Consider the following 22,018-nt stretch of genomic DNA (forward strand, 5'->3'; position numbering starts at 1 on the left):
TAGATGTGTTTCCTGAATAAGATGGTGTTTGGGGGTCGGGGGGAAAGGCATTGTTATCCTGGATGGACATGTGAAAAGTTTTCAAATAATAATTTTGATATTTTAAAATATTTTTGTAAAATATATTTGTTTGCAGAGGACCTTTTATCCTAGCATGACTTCATGTTAGCTATAGGGAATCATTGCATTAAGCTGGAAAGCAGATTAACTTTCTGAACATCTAAAAATATAAATTGTGAAATATCTTGTACATACAGTAGCGTATGAGTAGGTTTTAAATAGTTTTGCTGGTTATAGCACACAGGGGATTTGGTTTAGGAGTGCATTAATTATAATCTAAAGTAGTTTAATAGCTAAAATAACCCCAGTTCAATAGCCAGGGACCAAGAGGCCATGGATAGCTTTTATTTGGATTCCCACATTTTGCGTGTCCTTAGTTAGAGTTCAGAATGTGTTGTCTACCAGCTGATAGCTAAACACTAGAGTGGATTTACCTGTTTAGTAGAGTTCCTCCCTCCTCTCCTATCCCATGACGGGAGCTCATGCTGTGTGTGCACATTACTGCAGTGGAGAAGCAAACCCAGAGACCTGTTCTTACTGAACTAACTGAACACCGTTCTAAATCTGGAGTAACTCTATTGAAGCTTAGAGCATAACACTGGATTTATCCCCTATAGTTCAGAGCAGAATTTGACTGAATGGAGGTTTTGCCATTGACTTTAATGGCACCAGGATTGGGCTCCAAGGCAATCATAATCTATAAGCAGCAATTCTGCCAAGTGCCCCAAAAGGAAGCCTTGCCTCTGAGCAAGCCAGTAGGAACAATGTTGAGCTTGTGTCAGCTGGAAATTGTTCTTAGAGCACAAAAATTGCTGAAAGTTGTCCTGATAAAATCCTCCTGTGTAGTGAAGCTGCCGTGCTTTTAGATTTATGATTAGGGACTATCATCCTCCTTTTCAGGCCTCATTTGAAGGCTACTTAATTTTATTGAAAAAAATAAATTTTTTCTGTCAAGTACTGTCTCTATGAAATGCTGCCACTTTCCTCCTTAAAGTGGTCAACATGCAACAGATTTTCTTTTTACACAAACATGGAGCAAGCCATTAAAGGCAGTAGTAGAAGGAAGTAGCCTAAAGTAGCTAGATTTGGGAGATGGGAGGAGTCTGAAAGCTCAGCCATGGACTGATGAGAAGGGTGGGTGAGGAGAGTGCTTCTTCTTGGAATGTTATAAGTGGTTGGAATACATGAAGCAAGATGGTCAGTTTTGAATCCAGGCTATTCTGTAGTTTTGTAGCCTGTCAGCCTCTTTGCCTAATAATGGATATTATCATTTCTCTTCCAAACTTTAAGCTACAGAAGCCAAATCCCAGCTTCATGTAAGTGGATGCCATTCACTTACACCCATTGAGTTTAGCCCTAAAATAGAAAATTCAGGTAGAGAAACAGAACTAATGACTTTGACACCTGCTGTAAACATATAAGAAAAAGCTATTCCTTTTCCTTTGGATGGCTGAAGACTGTTGAAATTTGAAACAGTGGTAATTGTTTCATTTCTGGGTCCTAGGTTTAAAAGCAATTGCCTGTGAAATGACATTCAAAAATGTATAAAGCTGTAAAGTTTTTATCAAACTTGCAAAATAAATTCAGTACACAAGTGAGGCAGCTATTAGCCTGCCTTTAATCAAGCACTTCTGTGTATGTGACAGGCAAGGATTAGGCTCGTTGCGTTATGCTGTGTTGCTTACACATATGTAGTCATCCCTTTTCCTACACTACTTTTCTGCACTGTTTCCAAAATATGTTTCATATCCATTTTGAGTAACATTCTTGGATTTCTCCCAGATCAATCAAATATAAATCACTTCTGCAGAAAGCAGGTTTTGCCACAAGGAGGAGGGGGAATAGACTTCCTTCCTTGGTGAACTTTTAACTACTGCAATTGCATTTTACTGTAAATGGCTTTGAGTAGCAAAAGCTACTAGAAAAGAGTCTGATTTTCTTTTTTAAATAATGAGTAGGAAATTAAGTCCCTGATTGCACTGAAGAATGTTCTCACTGTGTCAGTTTTATGAAGGTGGTGGTCTCTGCCAAACTGCAGGGGTTTGGGTGCAACTAGTTAATAATCGGGAATTGCTTGTATCTGTTTCAGAGCTCATTGAAGAGAAGAGGCAGCCGAGAAATGCACAAAGAAAAGAAGACATTCACACAGGTACCATTTTCAAGAATATGTGATGATTTTCATAGTCATGTGACAGTTAAATGGGGAAAACTCAAAGTCTCTCTTTACTGGGTGTTGACAGAACCACCAAAAATGTCAAACAGACCTGATTAGACTTAAATCCACTGAGACATTTCAGATAATTTAGAAGCAATTTAGGACGTGAATTTGCTTTTTAAACTATGCAGCTCTTCAGTTTTAATCTCATCTCTGGTATCTAGACTCAGGCTAACGGTTTTCTTCAGGAAAAGAAAATCACCTTGCCTCATAAAGTAATTGGATCATAGCTCAGGGACTAACTAAATTTATACATGGTGCCAAAGTTTTTGTGATAATGAGCATTGTGGCACCAGATGGAGTTCACACACTGAAACAACACCTAATGTGTTCTGGTGTCAGAGCCCAAGGTTTGGTTTCTCATGTGAGGTGAAGAGCATGAGAACTTAAAACTATTTGCTTCCTCTAGCTCAGTTAACATAAAGAGGCTGTGCTATCCGCCCCCCACACTAGAATGCTGATTTTATTGAATTTCCATAGGTTGATTCTCCGCAGGAAAGCAGTCAACCCGGATTCCTTTTTTTTTTGTGCTGACTGCAGTGGTTGAAGTCTTTTCTAGTCTCCATTCCATTAGCTATTTAATAACGCTGAGATGGGGGTAGGGTTTCAGATCACTGTGAAGAGGAGTCAATAGCAGCATCACAGCTCCGTTGGAGAGAGAGAGATTGTACCTCCGTTTTTTCTCTCCACTTCCCCTTAGCCCCCATCTGCAAACTGAGTATATTGATGTGATTTCATCCTTATAGGTTTTTTCTAAGTTGATGGAATCTTAACATCCATTGATTTGTAATAATAATAATACACTTAGCACTCTATGTCCTCACCAGCCCCTGCTGCATGGGTAAGATGGGGGAAGGGAGATTACTGCACCAGTGGGATCTGGAAGCACCCAACCTGCAGAGGACACAGGCAGACAGAATGCCGCCTCTGGGGAGCAAACGTAGGAATTCATCGGAAGCAGCCTTTGAAAGGGTGCAACGTACTCTCCTCCCAAAATGCCAACTGATGAGCAGAGACAACTGGTAACTCTCGATGGTGGGGTGGAGGCAAAATTTAAAGGTCAGGGGGCACATGATCGCGCCATATGTTGCCTGTGGCCCCTCTCCCACTCCCCCTGCAGCTCCCACACCTGCTCCAAGCTGGCACCTTGCCTCCACTCCCTCCACAACTCCTTCCACACTTACTCTCCCATCGCCTCCCCACTACAGACTCGGTGCAGACCGGATCGGGCTCCACACACCTACTGCCAAGCGGGTAGCTGCAGGTGAGGAAGGGATGGGACTCAGAGGGCTTTGCAGCATCCCTTCTGGCAGAGCTGCGCTGTCAGCCCCATCTCTCTTCCCTGATCCGGGCGACTCTTAGTGGAGCACTAGGTACTGGTACCTTTCCCAGGCACATCCCCCTGTGCTGCGCTCAGCCCGACTCCCAACCTGGCAGAAATCTAGGAGGGGGAGCACATGACCCCGTGTGCCCCCCTGCAGCATCATCTGTGATGAGGATGATTGTTTAAATGATCAGCTATTTGGGGCCGGGGGTTTTTTCTACGTGTCTGTAAAGCACCTGGCAAACTATTCGGTTTATATAAATGATTATAAGCGAGGGCTTGGTCATGCCCACTTTGGGTTGTCTGGTGCTGCTGGGAGCATGAATGTTCTTTTTCCATGCGCTCAGGGAAAGCAAGAAGGTTCACAAACAGAGGATTCCTTTGCTCCCATCCCCAGCCCCTCCCCCCGCAATACCCCAAGAATAGTCAGAATTGGGTCCTATGCCTTTATAAAGAGCTTTACAAATATTTACTAACTCACTCTCACACCACCTTGGTGTGGGACAGGTAAGAAAATATTATAATCCCCACATTGTCGTCACAGAGAGGCTAAAGCCCAGATCCTCAAAGGTATCCTCATTGAAATAAGTGGGAGTTAGTTGCCTAAATACCTTTTGAGAGTCTGGACCTAAGTGACTTGTCCAAGACCACAAAGTGACTCTTTGTGTCTCATATCCACTCTTTCCTGGACTGGTTTTACAAGCAAAGGTGACCACGAATTTAGATTCTAATAATAGATTGATGGTATCTGTGCACTTAAATATTCAGAGACTACATCAGGACCAATTTCTCACTTACTGTGTGTTCACAGTGGGAAAATATGCAGAACTGTTCCATCCTCCGCAGTGCAGACCCAGTAAATACCCTGTAAAATTATTTTTGCCTTGAAATAAAGGGAAAACAAAACAGAAGTCTTTTAGTTGTACTTCTCTACCATTAAGTGTATTGAAGAAAAAAAGTTTCTATGCAGCAGAGCTACAGAATGGAGCTACTTGGTAAATGCCAGGCAGCAGTCAAAACACAAAGGAAACAGCACAAGGTAGGAGGATTGGCACTCAGCCAGCTGCTTGGGTACTGTAGCAATGGTACCTTGTCATCAGATTTCCAATGCAATAAATGCTTAACTATCTTCTGCCTGGAAATACCCTTAAGCAGGTGGTGGTGAGGAGATGGTAGTTTGTCTCTGTTTCTCTTTGTGTCTTCCTGCCAGCAAAAGAAATACCATATTTTTGATCAGATCCTCAATCTCATGACAGAATTTACGCCAATGGTGGGTGTGGCAGTTCAATACAAGACAGGACACGGCTTTAGGCAAGCAAGCAGGCTGGTCTGCTGATGGGATTGCCCCTGTCAGCTTTTCCACCTCTTTTATTTCTCTCCCCCCCCTGCGCATCACATACCCCAACCGACTGCAAAAGGCATCAACAAAGGAAATAATATGACTTTGATTAATATTCCTATTTACTAGCCTCTATCTACTACAATCTTTATTCTCAGGCCTTGAGCTTCGGCCGAGGAAGCTTCCCACGGCTGATGTCCTTATTTTGACTTCCCAGATGGTCCATGTTTTCATGGTCCATGTCCTTGGACAGAACAGAGCAATGTGTGCATTGCTCCTACACAACAGTCAGGGTGTGCCCTGACTGTTTCCAGGTGCATGAACGCTACATGAACCCTTCAGGTGGGCAACCTGCGGCCCATCAGGGTAATCCACTGGTGGGCCACAAGACAGTTTGTTTGCATTGACCGTCCGCAAGCACAGCTGCCCACAGCTCCCAGTGGCCATGATTCGCCGTTCCCAGCCAACGGGAGCTGCGGACGGCCGTGCCTGCGGATGGTCAATGTGAACAAACTGTCTCGCGGCCTGCTAGCAGATTACCCTGACAGGCTGCAGGCGGGCCACAGGTTGCCCACCACTGATTTACACTGCATAACTAATTTTTGTTTTATCCCCACCTTTTCCCTTTGAATATCTTCATGTTCTATGTTGGCCTAATTTAGATTGCATACTCTTTGGGGCAGGGTCCATCTTTGTTTCCAAATCTCTCTGAAGCTCCCTGCAAAGTTATGCTACAGGATACTAATATTCATGATCAATAATCAGTTCACAAGGATCCTTAATGGTCTCTTAAAGTCAGTGCCTAGCACTGTTAGCATTATGACACTTCTGTATTATCACTGGCTCTGCTTTTCCTATTGAGTCTGGCGTACATGCAATATTTAGGAAAGTTTCTACATGCCAGATGTGAGATATAACCAGACTGTGTCATAGACCTGATTTTAACTGCTGTGATTTCAACCTCTTGTTCCTCCAGAATGTCACAAACGCTATTCCTCCCCTTCTTGTCTCTTTAATGGTTTAAATAATGTCAATTTCAGCTTAATCCTCCTGATTTATTAATTCCTTAATTTGCCATATTTTTTAAACCTGTGGTATCAGCATGGGTGTCCTACATACTACTACTTTAAAATTGACTTCAGCTGGTCAAGAAATCATTGATATTTCTTGTGCACAAAGCTTCTGAAGGGACATGTTCATGAAAGTTGGAATCTTATACTTCTGTCATGCATAGACATTACTGACAAATCTGTTCTGAGCTGAGCATTCTATCTCCTTGGAAAAGCTCTTGAAGGATTGGGATTTTCTGTTAGCATGCATGTGAACTAGGGAAATAGCTATGTCACCTTTCCAAATGGAATCCATATTTGGTAGTTGGGATTAACATCCAGCAATTCTGTTGTCTTATATCTGTCTTTTTTCCCCATGATTTTAAATGGAAACAACTTTTATTTTTTTCGTTCTGCTTTGTCAGTTGCGAAAAAGTTTGTTAGACTTACTATTATCTATCATACTTTAACACTTTAGTCAAAAGACTAAAAATATTATAAGAATAATAACCAATCGTGCTTTTCTGTTGTTAAAACAACACTTAACTGTGGAAGTATTCAACTTGCATTGAGCAATGAAGTTGGACACAAGCATTAAGGGCCTGACCCAAAATCCATTGAAGTCAATGAGAATTTTTCTTTTTCTTTTTTTCTTTTTTTAAAACAGACACATTCATCTTGTATTGCCTCAAGAATGGCTAGGTGACTATTGTTTATAGGCTTGAAATCCAGTGCAAATTAAGTCTGAAATTCTCCTTGACCTTAATGGGAGCAGGATCAAGCCTGTACAGCTAACACCAATGAAAAAGATATGTGTGATGTCTGAGGCTTTACAGTGTGTATGAATGAAGTTATCAACAAAAAGGAAGATACAAGAACCCGGGTAATTACACAGGAATTTCCAGAAAAACATATAGATTGCTGGGCTTGGCGGCCAAAGAAAGCAGACAAATAAGATGAATTCTATTGGATTTCAAAGAAAGCACAAAGGGAATTTCATATGGGAGCATTTATGGCTGTTCTAAAAAAAAAATTTAGACCAGTCCCACTTTTATTTGGTATGTTCTCAAGAATACAAATAACAGTTCTTAATTTCCTTACAGATGAATCCAGCACTGATCTAGATATAACTGTTCTTAAAAGTAAAGTCTATAATGGTGGTGATAAACTTATTGTCTGAACAAAAAAGAAAAACAATGCATTCTTTAGACACAAAGAGGACAAAACCCCATTCAGCAGCACCGAATAAAGACGTTTTACTCTTAAAGCCAGATTTAGCCAAATCAAGCAAAACCTTACAGGGATTTCTGTGGGAGCTGCATGAACTTTTGTCATGGCTGAATTTGGTACTTAATTTCCAACATCTAATTGCTAGTGAAAGATGCAAGCGACTTGCAAATGTATGTGACTTCACAATCGAAGCTCTTTGTGCGTGTGCTTGTGTGTAAGAATGCAAATATATTAACACAGAGAAGGAATCTATTGTAATCACTCGCATTATAATTCTTAGTAGTTTATACCTTCTTGAATGTATTTATAAAAAATCAAAGTATTGGTGCCAGAGCAATTATGACCACTGTCTTAACCAATCAGCTCATTTGTGTTTGTTTTGATCTGTTTGATTCTGGTATTCCGGCTCATTGCTGAGCTGAATGGCAGCTTTGATTTTTTTGGAGGTGTATGAGTCGTTTGTTTACCTATTTCATGTTATTACTTAGCCAGTTAATAACTTCCTTACTATTTTTTAAAAACATATCCTGCTCCCAGGGAAGCCAGTGCCAAAACTCCCACTGACTTCAGTGGAGCAGAACTGGGCCATAGTTGCCCAATTTACTCTATCTGTTATAATTGAAATTAAATAACTAGTGTATATTTGAACAGAGGTAGGGGTAGATTATTGTAAGTAATCTAACAGATGTTGATGATGATGTAATGATGTGTACTTTAGGAATTAAACTCACCCAGGCAGATTGAATAGTCTTAATTAGTCTTGTACCAAATTTTTATCTAAATTGGGTGAAAAATTAAAATTGGCATTTCTTCTTCTGACTTTTGTTTCACTTACTGTGTGTTGTAACAAAATTGTACTTGTGAATTGTAACACAGTGGTGCCAAAACTGAAATGGAGGGTCCATAGCTTATTGTACATGTGTCCTCGTGGCCCTCCCAGCAGCGCTGACAAAACCTACAACCTCAAGAGATTATCTTTCAAAGACTGCCTTCCATGATTGTACTGATGCTGACAAATGTCTCTTCTGAGACCAAATGCCTACATCTCCATGACAAATAATAAAAGTGAATCATGCAAGAGAAGAGTTCATCTTAAAATTTACTTAGTCTTGCCTCTTATTTCTGTGTAATACACACTGGAGTTGGGATTTAAAAATATCCCCAAAACAAAATCTCCTATTTAAGAGACTGTGTTTGCTTTAAAGGGAGGGTTTTCTAATGGGCTAAGTTTGGATTTTACAGAGGGTTAAAAAGTGCTAGAGTGACCCTATTTCCTGAAACTGAAAATGGGACATTGGGAGTGGATATAATCCTTCCTACCCCAGTCCTTCTCCCTCCTACTTTTTTCCATCCCCTCCTCTCTGACCCACTCTGCTCCTATTTCCCTCCTCCCCTGCTCTCTCCTCACTTCTCTGCATTGAGAGAATATGAGCCATCTGGAGTCACTGTGCCAGGTTGGCCCAAGCCAGTGTCACAGAAGCAGTGCTTAATTTGTGCCGCGGCTGAGCCCTGGCACCTCTAGGCTTGGTAGGTCGTGGCCCTGGCACCTCTAGGATCCCAGCTAAAAGCCGCCACTCTCCAGCCTCCCACCTCCAGCCTCCCACCGCTGCCAGCAGCAGCACAGAACTAAAGGTGGCAATGCACCGTACTATGCCACCCTTACGTCTGCGCTGCTGCTGGAGGCAGCTCTGCCTTTGGAGCTGGGCACCTGGCCAGCAGCCGCCTTTCTCCAGCTGCCCCAGCCAGTGCTTAATTTATGCTGGGGCTGAGCCCTGGCACCTCTTTCGTTACAAATTAAGCACTGCACAGATGTCACGATTTTTTTGGCCAAACTGGGCATTTTGTCCAATTTGCTCTTGCCCGAACATTCCTCTGCATGCTCCTAGGGTAAGAGCAAACAGAACGAATGCCCAGTTTGGCCAAAAGGTCATGATGTCTGGGACGGAGCTTAAAAAGGGGACTGTCCCAGCTAAAACAGGACTTATGGTCACCCTAGTTAGTGTATTCCTTTTCACTGTCACCTCTGGAGAGCTGGGCTCACACATAGTTTATGTTACTGGTGATAGGATGGTCACACCCTATTTCCCAACAATAGCAACAACAATCGTACTTCTCATTTTCAAGACAATTCACAAACATTTCCTGTGTCCCAAAATGTTGTGAGGATTCTTTAGTCAAAGTCTAGTGCATACTTTTCATTGTGGCAAAACAACTACACAGTTTGTCACACTTCAGAATGTTTGATGCACTGCTGAGAAGAAGACTGAGTGGAGAAATGAGGAGCAACCTCATTCGTACAGTTAGCCTCTGCTTCATGCATGCTAAAAATTATCTAATTTATAATTAAAATGAAAAGGAAAAAAGTTCAAACAAACTACAACACCATTTCATTTGAATCATTTTTTGTTGTTCATAAAGTTTTTGCAATCTTCTTGTCTGCAAAATACATTAACACAGTTATGCTATGATTTTTCTATTCATCTGGGAACTATGTTAATTTCACCATGCCCAAGCCATAAACTGTATCAGCTTTATCTGTGATTTGCACAGCATGCTGTCTCTCTTTCAATTGTATGTATGTTTAAAATTTCAAAGGAAAAAATGTGAAGATTTTGGTACTTAAACAATTGATTATGCCTTTATTATACAATAATTCTTTTGATGGGGGCCTCTTCTTATTGGCAGGAGGACAGCGCTGACTTGAAGTGCCAGCTTCAATTTGCCAAAGAAGAAGCAGTGCTGATGCGTAAGAAAATGGCTAAGCTGGGGAGGGAGAAAGATGAACTGGAACAGGAGCTCCAGAAGTACAAATCCATCTATGGAGATGTGGACAGTCCCCTCCCTACTGGGGAGGCAGGAGGGCCACCCAGCACCAGAGAGGCTGAGCTGAAACTTCGTCTGAAACTGGTGGAAGAGGAAGCTAACATACTGGGCCGGAAGATAGTTGAACTGGAGGTGGAGAACAGAGGTATTAAAGCTGAGATGGAGGACATGAGATGCCAATATGAGAGAGAATGTCTTAGCAGGGACCATATTTCAAGTATTCCTACCTCGCCATACGGTGACTCCATGGAGTCAGCAATAGAGCTGCGCCGTCACTTGCAGTTTGTTGAAGAAGAGGCGGAGCTGTTGAGGAGATCGATCTCTGAGATTGAGGATCACAACAAACAACTAACCAATGAACTGAACAAATTCAAGTTCGAGCCCAGTCAGGAGTCCAGTTGGCTGGATGATGGTGCCTCTAAATGCAGTGGATCCCTACAAGAGGAGCTGAAATCAGCGAGGATGCAAATCAATGAACTGAGTGGAAAAGTGATGAAACTCCAGTATGAGAATCGTGTGTTGATGTCCAATGTGCAGCGCTATGATCTTGTCTCTCATCTAGGGCTGCGCACTTCAAGTCCCAGGGACAGTGATGCTGAGAGTGATGCAGGAAAGAAAGAGAGTGACAGTGAAGAGGGTCGCCCAACACAGCCAAAGAGAGAAGGCCCCATTGGGGGCGAGAGTGACTCGGAAGAAGTTTATGAAAAGACGTCAGGTTTTGGGAGCGGTAAGCCATCAGAAGCTAGCGACCTCTGTTCTACTGAGTTAATGAGAGTGAAAGAGGACACCGAGTCTTTAATTAACATCAAACGAGAGGCTGAACGGCTTGAAAGGACTGTGCTCCGTCTCATCACTGACACTGATAGTTTAATTTATGATGCCAAGGTGCACATCACCAGCAGTCCTTCCTCTGAGCAGGGTTTCAAAAGTGATGGAGAGAGAGGTGAGGAAAAAAATGAACCAGAACTTCTGGACACTATCAATTCAAGGATGAAAGCTTTCCGTAAAGAACTACAGACCTTCCTGGAGAAGGTTGATCACATCGGGGAAAGCCTCAAAGAACAAATAGAAGACCTCTCCCCTTTGCCCCACCTGACAGAGTCTTCCAGTTTTCTGTCCACAATGACATCCATGTCTCGAGACTCACCCATTGGTAACCTAGGAAAAGAGTTAATTACAGACTTCCAGGTAAGTGGGCTGCTTCTTTGCTTTCCCTCTGTTCGTTGTTTCTCTTTCTTGCTGGCATTGCTACTCTAGAGCTAATTTCCCACACAGCTGCTTTATGATTTCAAAATGGCAGTGTATTACAATCTAAAATGTAAAACAAACCCTTTTTAATCTTTTTATGCTCAACTACTTTCGTTCAGCGGCGGTTCCTCATGGCAGAAAGGCTAATCCGATGAAAGCAATAGGTATCTGGGTTTTTTGTTGTCTCTAGCAGCAACATTTCCTGATGCAGATGTGATTAGTTAAAAAATCCAAAGTAAATTTTCCTGTCAAAAGCAATTAGAAGCCTTGCCAATGTAGTCAGAGTTCTTTATTGTGCTCTCTTTTAAAAGAATGAGGTGTGTTCTCAAAAGCCTTGCCAAAAAAACAAAATAAAATACACTTTCTAAGTGATGTTTTTTGAAAAGCCTGCTTACAGCTCACTCACATAACCGAGGGGCAAGTGAGAAGCACTAGCCAGCGAAGGACTGCCTTTCGTAAAGCGTTGCCAATGGGCGCATGTCTCAACTGCCACACTGGATATAGCTTTTCTGCACAGCACAAGTAAGGAAGGAAGAGCCTTGTATCCCGTATCCTTCATGACTTGTATGCTTGCTGTTGGTTTGACTCATGCATCCTCATTGCATGCGCCTCATAACCAGTGTTTGCATTCTTTTTTCCTCTCTTTCTCTTTTTTGCTTTTCAGATGTTTCAGCCCATCATTTTGCTCATCCTCATTTTAGTTTTGTTCTCTTCACTTTCTTATGCCACTGTATTTAAGTTGTTTTTTCTGTTCACGCTTTTCTTTGTCTTGTAGTTTTTTTTCCCAGTTGTCTACCTTACCCATTTTTGTTTTCTTTATTCCCTCCTGTCCTTTGTTTTTGTTATAAACCGCCCATGCACCTAACAGTCCAAACTGAGGGATCAGATGGAGTGGCAGCTCAGCCAAGATCGTGGAGAGGAGCAAGAGATTCACCACCACCGAGCCACCACCGAGCCACACCGCAGAGCTGATGGAGACATTAAACTCTACAGGCCAGGCGACAAGGGCTGTTTCAGTCTAGAGGTCAGCACAGCAGCCCATTCTACTAACTGCCTCCTGCTGCCGTGGAGGGGATATAAATTTCAGCCACAGAAGTGTGGGGAGCGTGAAACACTGCAACTTTGCTGTGACGTTTTCAGCAAAAATATTTAAATATTCGTAAATTTCACAAAAGCAAATGCACTCTTGTTTTGGGGCTTATCACACTGCTCCCAGTAGCCTGGCTTGGTGGAAGAATAACATTTGGCTCAATGCCCGAATAAAATAAAATACAATATGCTCTCTGGAAGGGACTTTGTGCCCTTGTGGGAGATGAGTGTGTCTTGTGCTTCCATGCCCCCAGGTTTTACTTGGATTTTAAAATTTGTGAAGGCTAGAGGTGCCCAGGATGGGGCTGTATAGTGCACAGCACTGTAATTCCCAACAGGCAGCAGGACAGCATACAGTCTCAAAAAAAATTAAACAGAATTGTCAGATGCTGTGGGTCTGACATATTTTTATATTTGTCAAATATAAAAGCTAACACATTTTTATTTTAAAATCTCCCCCACGCGGAGGCTCAAGGCATGCTTTGCTCTACCAGGTTAAAATATAGTTTAAACTGATTTGGTATAAACAAAGATTGGCTACGACAGGGGTTCTCAACCTTTTTCTTTCTGAGGCCCCCCCCAACATGCTATAAAAACTCCACGGCCCCCCTGTGCCGCAACAACTGGTTTTCTGCATATAAAAGCCAGGGCCGGCATTAGGGGGTAGCAAACAGGGAAATTGCTTGGGGCCCCTGCCACAGGGAGCCCCAGGAAGCTAAGCTGCTCGGGCTTTGGCTTCAGCCCCAGGTGGTGGGGCTCAGGGCCTCGGGCTTCAGCGCCATGCAGTGGGGCTTTGGCTTTCTGCCCTGGGCCCCAGTGGGTCTGATGCTGACCCTGCTTGACAGACCCCCTGAAACCTGCTTGTGGCCCTCTGGGAGCTCCGGACCCCTGGTTGAGAGCCACTGGGCTACAACATGGTTTCTGCTTTTTTTTGTACTGTCTGGTCAATGTCCTTACCTAGACTAGCAAGTGGCATTTAAACACTGTTCTGCAGATTAACCCCATTCACACTGGCCTGCCAAACCTAGAACTGGTTTAAGTGGAAATAAGGAGTCTTTAAAGGGAGCTCAGTTTAAACATGGTTCTTTAATTCTGAAGCTCCATGTAGATAAAGACCTTAAGATATACAAGAAGCAGATAATTCAATCTGGAAGAAGGAAGATTCTCCCTGTGAGAGCTGGTAATTGTGATTAACAGACAATAGGCACTAGCGAACAGAGGCGGAGCGGGAGAGGGGAGGCATGCTCCTCACTGGCTGGTGGCCAAACAGCTAAATTCCATCCTGAATTTCAAAGGCAGAGTGGCTGTCCTTCACTGAGCACAGGTAATTTGTTTTTTTACCTTCTTTCCAGCAGCTGATGGTGGTAGCATAAGAAGTATTTAATTTACAGCCTCTCCCTCTTTACCCATCAAAGGTAAACTTCAAAACAGATATCTGCTAAAACATAAATAACAGTAAGTCAGTGGTTGGGAGTCAGAATTTCTCCTTAGATGTGGAAATCTGGAAGATGAGGGAGCTGAGTCCTTTGATTCAATACATATCTGGAACAATTGTCCCTAGTGAGAATTTTAGCAAGTATGGATCAGAAAATGACTCAAGTTAATGTTCAAAATCTTTCTGTTTAAACACTCTCACCATTAGTAGTTCCCTGCTGCCTAATTTTTAACCTTCTCTTTGTATTATATCTTGTATATAAACCCTATATTTATCGAGCTACATGACTTGGGTAATTTTGGCACAAATGGTTTGCCATCTACCAAAATGAGATGTTACCTAAAGTAAACTGTCAAAAGCTGAGCAGATGGTGAGAGTAGTTTTCACATCAAGGAGACCTTAGCCTGGCACACAAAAGCAGGTAGCTATAACTGAAGGTACAAGAATATCCACTCAAAGTCCAACTGTGCTGGAGAGGCGAGTATGGATGGGATACTCATAAAAGGGATCGAGGTAAGAAGGCATTAGTGACAAGCACACTTGTTTAAATACAGTTTATTGAAGCTACAGGGAACATTACATCACACTGTCATATGTTGAAATGATTGGGTATACCGGTGGTTTGAAATGCCATGAAGATCATCCAGGATTCCACCTTGGAGCTGGGCATCTACATAGTTATTAGTTTCAGAGTAGCAGCCATGTTAGGTCTGTATTGGCAAAAAGAAAAGGAGGACTTGTGACACCTTATAGACTAACAAGTTTATTTGAGCATAAGCTTTCGTGAGCTACAGCTCACTTCATCGGATGCTGTAGCTCACGAAAGCTTATGCTCAGATAAATTTGTTAGTCTCTAAGGTGCCACAAGTCCTCCTTTTCTTTTTACATAGTTATTGGTTCAATAGAGAAAAACTGGATGAAATTCTATGGCCTGTGTTATGCAGGAAGTCAGCCTAGATAATCTGATGTTCCCTTCTGGCCTTGAGGTCTATGAAAACATAAAATGGGAGCCAAATGAAGCATAAAGTTCCCCAAATTATTTTTTTTAATTGATTTTGCTTTTCCTTTCTTAAATTTATTTTCTTTGAGCCTGAGTTTGCAAAATCTGGAAGCACTAAGTCACACATTTTTTTGCCAGGTGAGTGAGCAGAAAACATAGTTTTCAAATGCAAAAAGTTATTTTTGTCATTGTAAAACATTGAGATGAAAAGCCAGTAAATTCATGCCCAAAAGCAGAAATGTCAAAAAGTAAACTTCTACCTACTTTTCTTTCAGGAATGAAAATTTTCACACAGCTCCAGTAGGTGATAATGATTGGCTTTTTTCTTATTGTGTGGCCTTTCAAAGAGATGGACATGTTTCAGTTATGCAAACAATTCTTTTGTAAGCAAGCAAGTCCATTTTTTTCCAAGCCTAATTTTAAAGGGAACGTTTCCCATGAAGTGCTGAGCAGCTTCCATTTACCCATTTCTCCTGTATAAACTATTTGAAAAATTAAGCATTGTGGGAGCCTAATTGTTTGATTAAATTCAATAGATGAAGACTGCCTTATGCCTGAATCACCCTGTAGCTTAACTATAAACATCTGCCTTTGTTTGGTCGTTGAACTGCTGTTAGTGTAACAGTATTATTAGAATGTCTTTGCATATTAAAGACTTGGGTTAGATTCACAGTCCAAGGGAAATTATTTCTTGAAATTGTCTTAAGAATGGGACTTTGTTTTCTTGCTGAAAACAAGTAATTGAATTGCTTTGGCAGAGGGGAGGAGGCCGGTGCCCACTGAGGTGAATAGTCAATACATTACTCATGGTTTGAGCTCTGTTATGGTGGGTGGGAGAACTGGTTCTGTAAAATCCATAGGGAAAGCAAGTGAATAAAAAAGAATTGTTATCCGTAAAAGAGGCAGAGGGATTAGAGAAAGTAGCACAATACTTTAAGAAGCAAATGCATAGAACAGATCAAAGATTGCTATGGCAACCTATCAGATCAGTGAAAACTGACAAATATTTCATCTGATAAATTTAATATCTTTTTCTGTTAGTGGAATATCTATAAACAGAGTGCAATTTCCTCATATTTTTTCAAATGTAGTAGACAATTTTTCCTCCTTTTTTTTTAATCTTTGGATTGGTCACAAACAGTTTGCTGTAAATATTTGATACTCAATGTTCTAAAAGTCAAGTTGTATTGCTTAACTGAGGTTAGGCAGATAAACCACATGGTATTGCTTCTGTTTCTCAGCTGAATGAGTGCATAAGCACATCTGGCACAAATAGTCAAGCATAAATTTTAAATTTGGATTTTGTGATTACTCACATATACAACTTTCATATACTTTGCACGTACTTTCTGTGAACAAACATGGCAGGAAATTTTTGCCACTCACATGTTTGCAGGAAGTGAACACTAAAGCGTAACCAAGGCAAAATCCTTTAAAAAATCATTTTGGGTAACTTTTCATGAGAAATGTTTTCACCAAGTTCTAGTAGTAAAGGGTAACAATGAAAGATGTTTTACGCTTAGATTTTAGAATGGACGAGTGAAAATTGCTTTATCTAGTTTTGCTATTTAGTGTCCTCATATTAAATGTAAGCAGCTATATTAAACTAATTTATGGGTAGAAATTAAATCAACCAATAGTAGGTATTTGCAAATGAAATGTGTCACTTCATCCTTAATTCCTACTTTGTATCTACATGGGATCTTCTGTATGATCAGAGAGCTATGGTATCTGGCCACATCAGGACAGAATTTCAGCCTTTATGCTGACTGTCCTGCTTTTGTTTGTTTCAGACAGTTTCTGCATTCCTTTAAGGCAATTTTTGTAAATCCATTTGAGGGCTTTTCAGTAATATGACATTTACAATGTATCCTAACCATGTGCTGAAATTTTGCACATCGTTCCCTTTTTACACTGATATAGTATTCTGTCTTCATGAATTGCATATTATTTGCACTGAACAAAAAGCCATAAAATAGAAAACATACCCATCACTTTTCAAAATTGTGGGAAGCAGAATGACAAATTGATACGAGTTTACTGACAATATTCCTTCTCACTAGGTTAGGGGTAGTAAGAATGGTGCACTTTGATACATAGTATTCTTTTGTTCTATGTAAGATATCACTACAGATTGACAGTATAATGCCCTGAAAGACCCATTATGATGTAAATCTTAATATCCAACGTCTAAGTGAACTCATTAGGACTTCATGTACTTTCCAAATAATGGTCCAGATTTTCAAAGGCTTCGGCTTAAATGTTTTAATAAAATCTGGCGTTCTTTGGGGCAGCAAATACACAAATGGATAACTGCACAATTACCTATTCTTCTTCGAGTGCTTGTTCACGTCCATTCCACATTAGGTGTGCACGCAACGCATGCACGAGCGTCGGAAACTTTCCCTTAGCAGCTTCCAGCGGTCCCCCCAAATGGTACCACTGCGCTCTGCATATATACCCCCACCGGCCCGACCCCCTCCAGTTCCTTCTTACTGTCCGTGGTGGCGTTGGAACACCCCTCCCCCCGTAGAAGAGCAGTCCCTTAGCCTTTAGAGTAGCTGTTATCAGTTCATTTTACATATAGATTGTGAACACTTAAGTGATTAGGTGCTTGGAGGCATGCCGCAGGCCCACGGCTTCAAGGCTTGCGCTACGTGCCGCAAACCTATACCAGTTAGTGACCCCCACGACTCGTGTCTGCATTGCCTGGGGGACAGACATCAAACTGAAAGGTGGAGGATTTGCAAGGCTTTCAAGCCAAGGACAAGGAAAGAATCTTTTGCCTAAAACAACTGTTGATGGAGGCTGTATTGCAGCCGCCGGGCCTGGAGCGCCTGACACCGGATCAGCCTTCCTCGGTGCATAGTGCCCCAGAGCCGTCGGGAGACCTGGCACCGGCAAAGCACAGTAAACTGTTGGCCCCGGAGTGCCAGGCTAGGCCCTGGCACCAATTGTCCTCCCCGGCGCAGCCTAAAGGAAGGCCTGGTCGTTCCCCACACAGGAGGCCAGCGCCTCCCAAGGCCCTGAGTGCCGACAAGAGCAGGAAGGCCACGGTACCGGTGCTGACACAGGCGGTCCCGGCAGCACAAGCCCCACCAAGCCCAGACCTAAGTGAGCTCAGTGCGGACGATGGGCTCGAGGGCATAACATATCAGCCGTCTATGCCTGGCACCTTTGAGGCTGCAAAGGACTTCATCGAGCTGTCGGCGGCAAGCCCCCTCCCGTATGGGGAGAACCCTCCGGCACTCATGCCTCGGGTGCCATTGAGGGGTAAGCTGGCAATGGTGTGCTGCTTGAAGACTCCGTCCTAGCACCACTCCCGGAGTTGGTCCCTGTTGAGCTCCGACTCTGCAGACTTGCACTTTCCAGCGGCCCAGAAGGAGGTTGTGGCACCAGCAGCGGGTCAACGCGAAGAAGCACCAGAAAGGGCACGCTGCTCTCCGGCACGACCCAGAGACTGGCACCGGGAGGAGTCGAGACCTTGCCAGAGGTCTCCCACAGATGGTCCCGGTCCAGAGAACGCCAGCACCGGTCCAGATCCCAGTCCCGGTCCCGGTCAGCCAGGAGCCACTCGTTCTCCCACCGGCGCAGATTGTTGGCATCGCCATGGCCTTTGCGTTCGGCGTCGCCGCAGTCCAGCACCAGCACCGGCTCCAGCCGCTATAGCTACCCGCACCAGGGCCCGGACAGCAGAGACCCTCAAGGGAGCTGGCAACCCCAAAGGGGCCGCCAGGCCATTGGCCTTTCTGTACCCCCTGGGCCTATCAGGAGCGCCAAGGGGCCCCGTCCAGGGCAAGTTACTCGGTGCAGCGGTCCCGGTCCCCCATTGACGCCAAACGGTGCCGGAGGCAACAGTATCCAGGCCTCCAGCATCCCCCCAGCATAGACCGGAGAGTCTGGCACCGAGCCCAGTGCCATCCCATGGACTCCCACCCCGGCCTGAGCTGGGAGCCCTTACCATGGGAGATGCGGAGCAGGAGGACCAACCAGAGGGGGTCGAGCAGCAGCTAACCTCCTCGTCTTCCCCGAATGAGGCAGTGGTGGGTACGGAGGTGTCCAGCTCTCCACCAATAGACCATAGAGCCCACCAGCAACTGCTGTGCAGAGTTGCCCAAAATTTTGGGTTGCAGGCCGAGGAGACGGTTGAGCAGGAGGACCCTATGGTGGATATTTTGAACCCCAAAGGTCCATCCAGAATAGCGCTCCCGCTCATGAAGACCATCCAGTCTAACTATAAGACTATATGGCACACCCCAGCCTCCAGCGCTCCAGCGGCCAAAGGAGTGGAGCGTAAATACTTTGCCCCATCTAAGGGCTATGAGTTCCTATTCTGCCTCCCGAGTCCATGCTCCCTAGTGGTTTCAGCGGTGAACGAAAGGGAGCGTTACGTGCTGCAGGCGTCCCTCCCCGCACGCCTCTGCCCCAGCTCACCTCTGCTCCACCGCCTCCCCGGAGCGCGCTTTTGGCCGCTCCCAACCACTTGGCGCCCTAGGCCTAGTGGTTGCACCGGCCCTGGGTCAGGGCTCTTCTCAGACCAGACAGAAGCAAGGCTGCATAGCCTCAAGGACTCACGAGCTGTGCTCAAGTCGCTGGGTACGCACACCCCGGCGACCCAGAGGAAGCCCTTTAAGCTGCAGCCTCCCCCTCAATGCCCGTACCAGCCTCGCCATAGGCATGAGCCTTACCGTAGGCAAGGCAGGGATAACAGGCGACGGCGCAACAACAATAATAACGCGCCGGGCCAGAACCAAGGCCAGCACAAATCCCAGCCAGGCACTAAGCCAGGCTTTTGAAGGTGTGCTCAAGGTCAGCGTACCAGACCAGTCACTGGATCCATTCCTTTGTTTCCTGAACCGCCTGTCCCATTTCTCTCATGCGTGGTCCACCATTGCATCAGACTGTTGGGTCTTACGCACGGTGCAGAATGGGTACTCGCTGCAGTTTGCCTCCCTCCCCCCCTCTCACCTCCCTTCCCCGTCCCTCTTCAGGGACCCCTCTCACAAGCATCTCCTAGAAGAGGAAGTCCGCTCGCTGCTACAGGCGGGGGCGGTGGAGGCAGTGCCTCACGGCCTAAGGGGAAAAGGGTTCTACTCCCGGTACTTCCTCATCCCCAAGGCCAAAGGGGGCCTTCACCCAATCCTAGACCTGCACGGGCTCAACAAATTTCTGGTCAAGGCCCAGTTCCACATGGTCTCTCTGGGCACCATCATCCCTTCCCTGGATCCAGGGCACTTGTACGCCACCCTCGACATGAAGGACACATACTTTCATATCGCCATTTTCCCAGCACATCGGAGGTTCTTACGCTTCACAAAAGGCCGAGAACATTACCGGTTTGCGGTTCTCCTGTTCAGTCTAGCCGCAGCCGCAAGGGTGTTCACGAAGTGCATGGTGGTGGTGGTGGCCTTTTTACAGAGGCAGAGAATCAGGTGTACCCGTACCTCGACGACTGGCTCCTGGCAGGCCGATCCAAGGCGGAGGTGCGGGGTCATGTGGAGGTGGCCCTGAGATTGTTCCATGAACTGGGGCTCCTGGTCAATGTTCCCAAGTCCACACTCGTATTCATGCAGAGAGTGGAATTCATAGGGACGCGGTGCAGGCCAGGACAAGCCTTCCGGTATCCCGATTCCGGGCTATCCAGCAAGCGGTGGCCTCCCTGCGCCGGTTTCCAACAACAACGGCCAGGTGCTGCCTGCGGCTGCTGGGCCACATGGCAGCATGCAAGCATGTGGTCAGGCATGCCAGACTGAGACTCAGGACTCTGCAGGCGTGGCTCGCTCGGGTGTACCGCCCAGGCAGGGACCCCCTGGACTTGGTAGTGATAGCCCCAAGGGACGTGCTGGACCCCCTGCTGTGGTGGCAGTCCCAGCCTGTGGTTTGCGAAGGCATCCCCTTTGCTACCCCACTTACAGACCTGACGCTGGTGACGGATGCATCAGACCACGGATGGGGGGCTCACCTGGGGGACCTCATGATGCAGGGGTTGTGGTCCGGAGCAGAGCGGTCGCTCCATATCAACGTGAAGGAGCTCAGGGCGGTTCATCTCGCCTGCCAGACCTTTCATGACAGTTCTGACAGACAACACTACTGCCATGTTTTATATAAACAAGCAGGGCGGGGCTCGTTCCTCGCCACTCTGTCGCGAGGCTCTCCTCCTCTGGGACCTTTGCATAGCCCATGCGGTTCACCTTGAGGTGTCCTATCTCCCGGGCATGTGGAACGAGCTGGCAGATTCCCTCAGCAGGTCGTACCGCATGCGTGAGTGGACACTCAGGGTGGACGTCGTGCTTTCGCTCTTCTGCAGGTGGGGGTTTCCCTGGGTAGACATGTTTGCCACCAGGGCCAAAGCTCAGTGCCTGCGGTTCTGCTCGTTCCAGGGCAGCAGCCCGGGCTCACTCGCGGACACGTTTGGGATCCCGTGGAGAGGGGGCTTGATGTATGCCTTCCCCCCCGCTCCCCTTGGTGCACAAGGTCCTGCTCAAGGTGTGCAGGGACAGGGCAGCGGTGATCCTCATTGCCCCAGCCTGGGCCCACCAACACTGGTACACATCGCTCCTAGAGCTGTCGATGGATGCCCCAGTAGTCCTGCCTCTACACCGGGACCTCATTACACAGGACGGCAGGTGGCTTCTCCACACCGACCTGCAGTCACTGCACCTGACAGCGTGGAGGCTCTGTGGCTAAATGCCCTGGAGAGCCAGTGCTCCCTTCCCAGGCAGCAGATTCTGCTTGGCAGTAGAAAGCCCTCTACCAGGGCGACCTATATGGCCAAGTGGAAAAGGTTCTCGTGTTGGTGTGAACCCCACAGGTGCGGCCGTGCCAGGCCCTGGTGCAGGCCATCCTGGAGTACCTCCTGCACCTCAAGCAGCAAGGGCTAGCCCCATCCTCACTCAGAGTACACCTGGCGGCCATCTCCGCCTTCCATCCGGGGTTCTCGGGGGGGCGCGGTGTTTTCCCACCCAATGGTGGGGCAGTTCCTTGAAGGGTTGGAGAGGGTGTTCCCGTACTCCCACCCCCCAGTCCCACCATGGAACCTTAACCTGGTCCTCTCTAAACTCATGGGACCCCCATTCGAGCCCCTCACTACCTGTTCTCTCCTCCACCTTTCCTGGAAGGTGGCATTTCTGGTTGCCATTACTTCGGCTGGAAGGCGTCCGAACTGAGGGCCCTCATCTCTGAGCCGCCATACACAGTATTTCACAA

The 22,018-nt window shown here is 45.4% G+C and overlaps 1 protein-coding gene across 7 annotated transcripts in view; it reads left to right on the forward strand.

Moving 5' to 3' along the window:
* Positions 1 to 22,018, forward strand: part of MTCL1 (microtubule crosslinking factor 1) — a 188,127-nt gene that overhangs the window by 110,670 nt on the left and 55,439 nt on the right. For 5 of the 7 annotated variants that reach the window (XR_007355269.2, XM_048840282.2, XM_048840283.2 and 2 more), the window contains exons 4-6: positions 2,150 to 2,209; positions 9,903 to 11,228; positions 12,157 to 12,312. Coding sequence is in view for 6 of the 7 variants with exons in the window: in XM_048840282.2 (XP_048696239.2) it covers positions 2,150 to 2,209; positions 9,903 to 11,228; positions 12,157 to 12,312 (1,542 nt within the window). In the remaining variant the exon portion in view is untranslated. The remainder of the gene's footprint in view (positions 1 to 2,149; positions 2,210 to 9,902; positions 11,229 to 12,156; positions 12,313 to 22,018) is intronic. The other 2 variants (XM_048840286.2, XM_048840285.2) reach the window with 1 other exon arrangement.

The sequence above is a fragment of the Caretta caretta genome, chromosome 2 (assembly GCF_965140235.1).
Source record: "Caretta caretta isolate rCarCar2 chromosome 2, rCarCar1.hap1, whole genome shotgun sequence".
In the NCBI taxonomy this organism is placed as follows: domain Eukaryota; kingdom Metazoa; phylum Chordata; order Testudines; family Cheloniidae; genus Caretta; species Caretta caretta.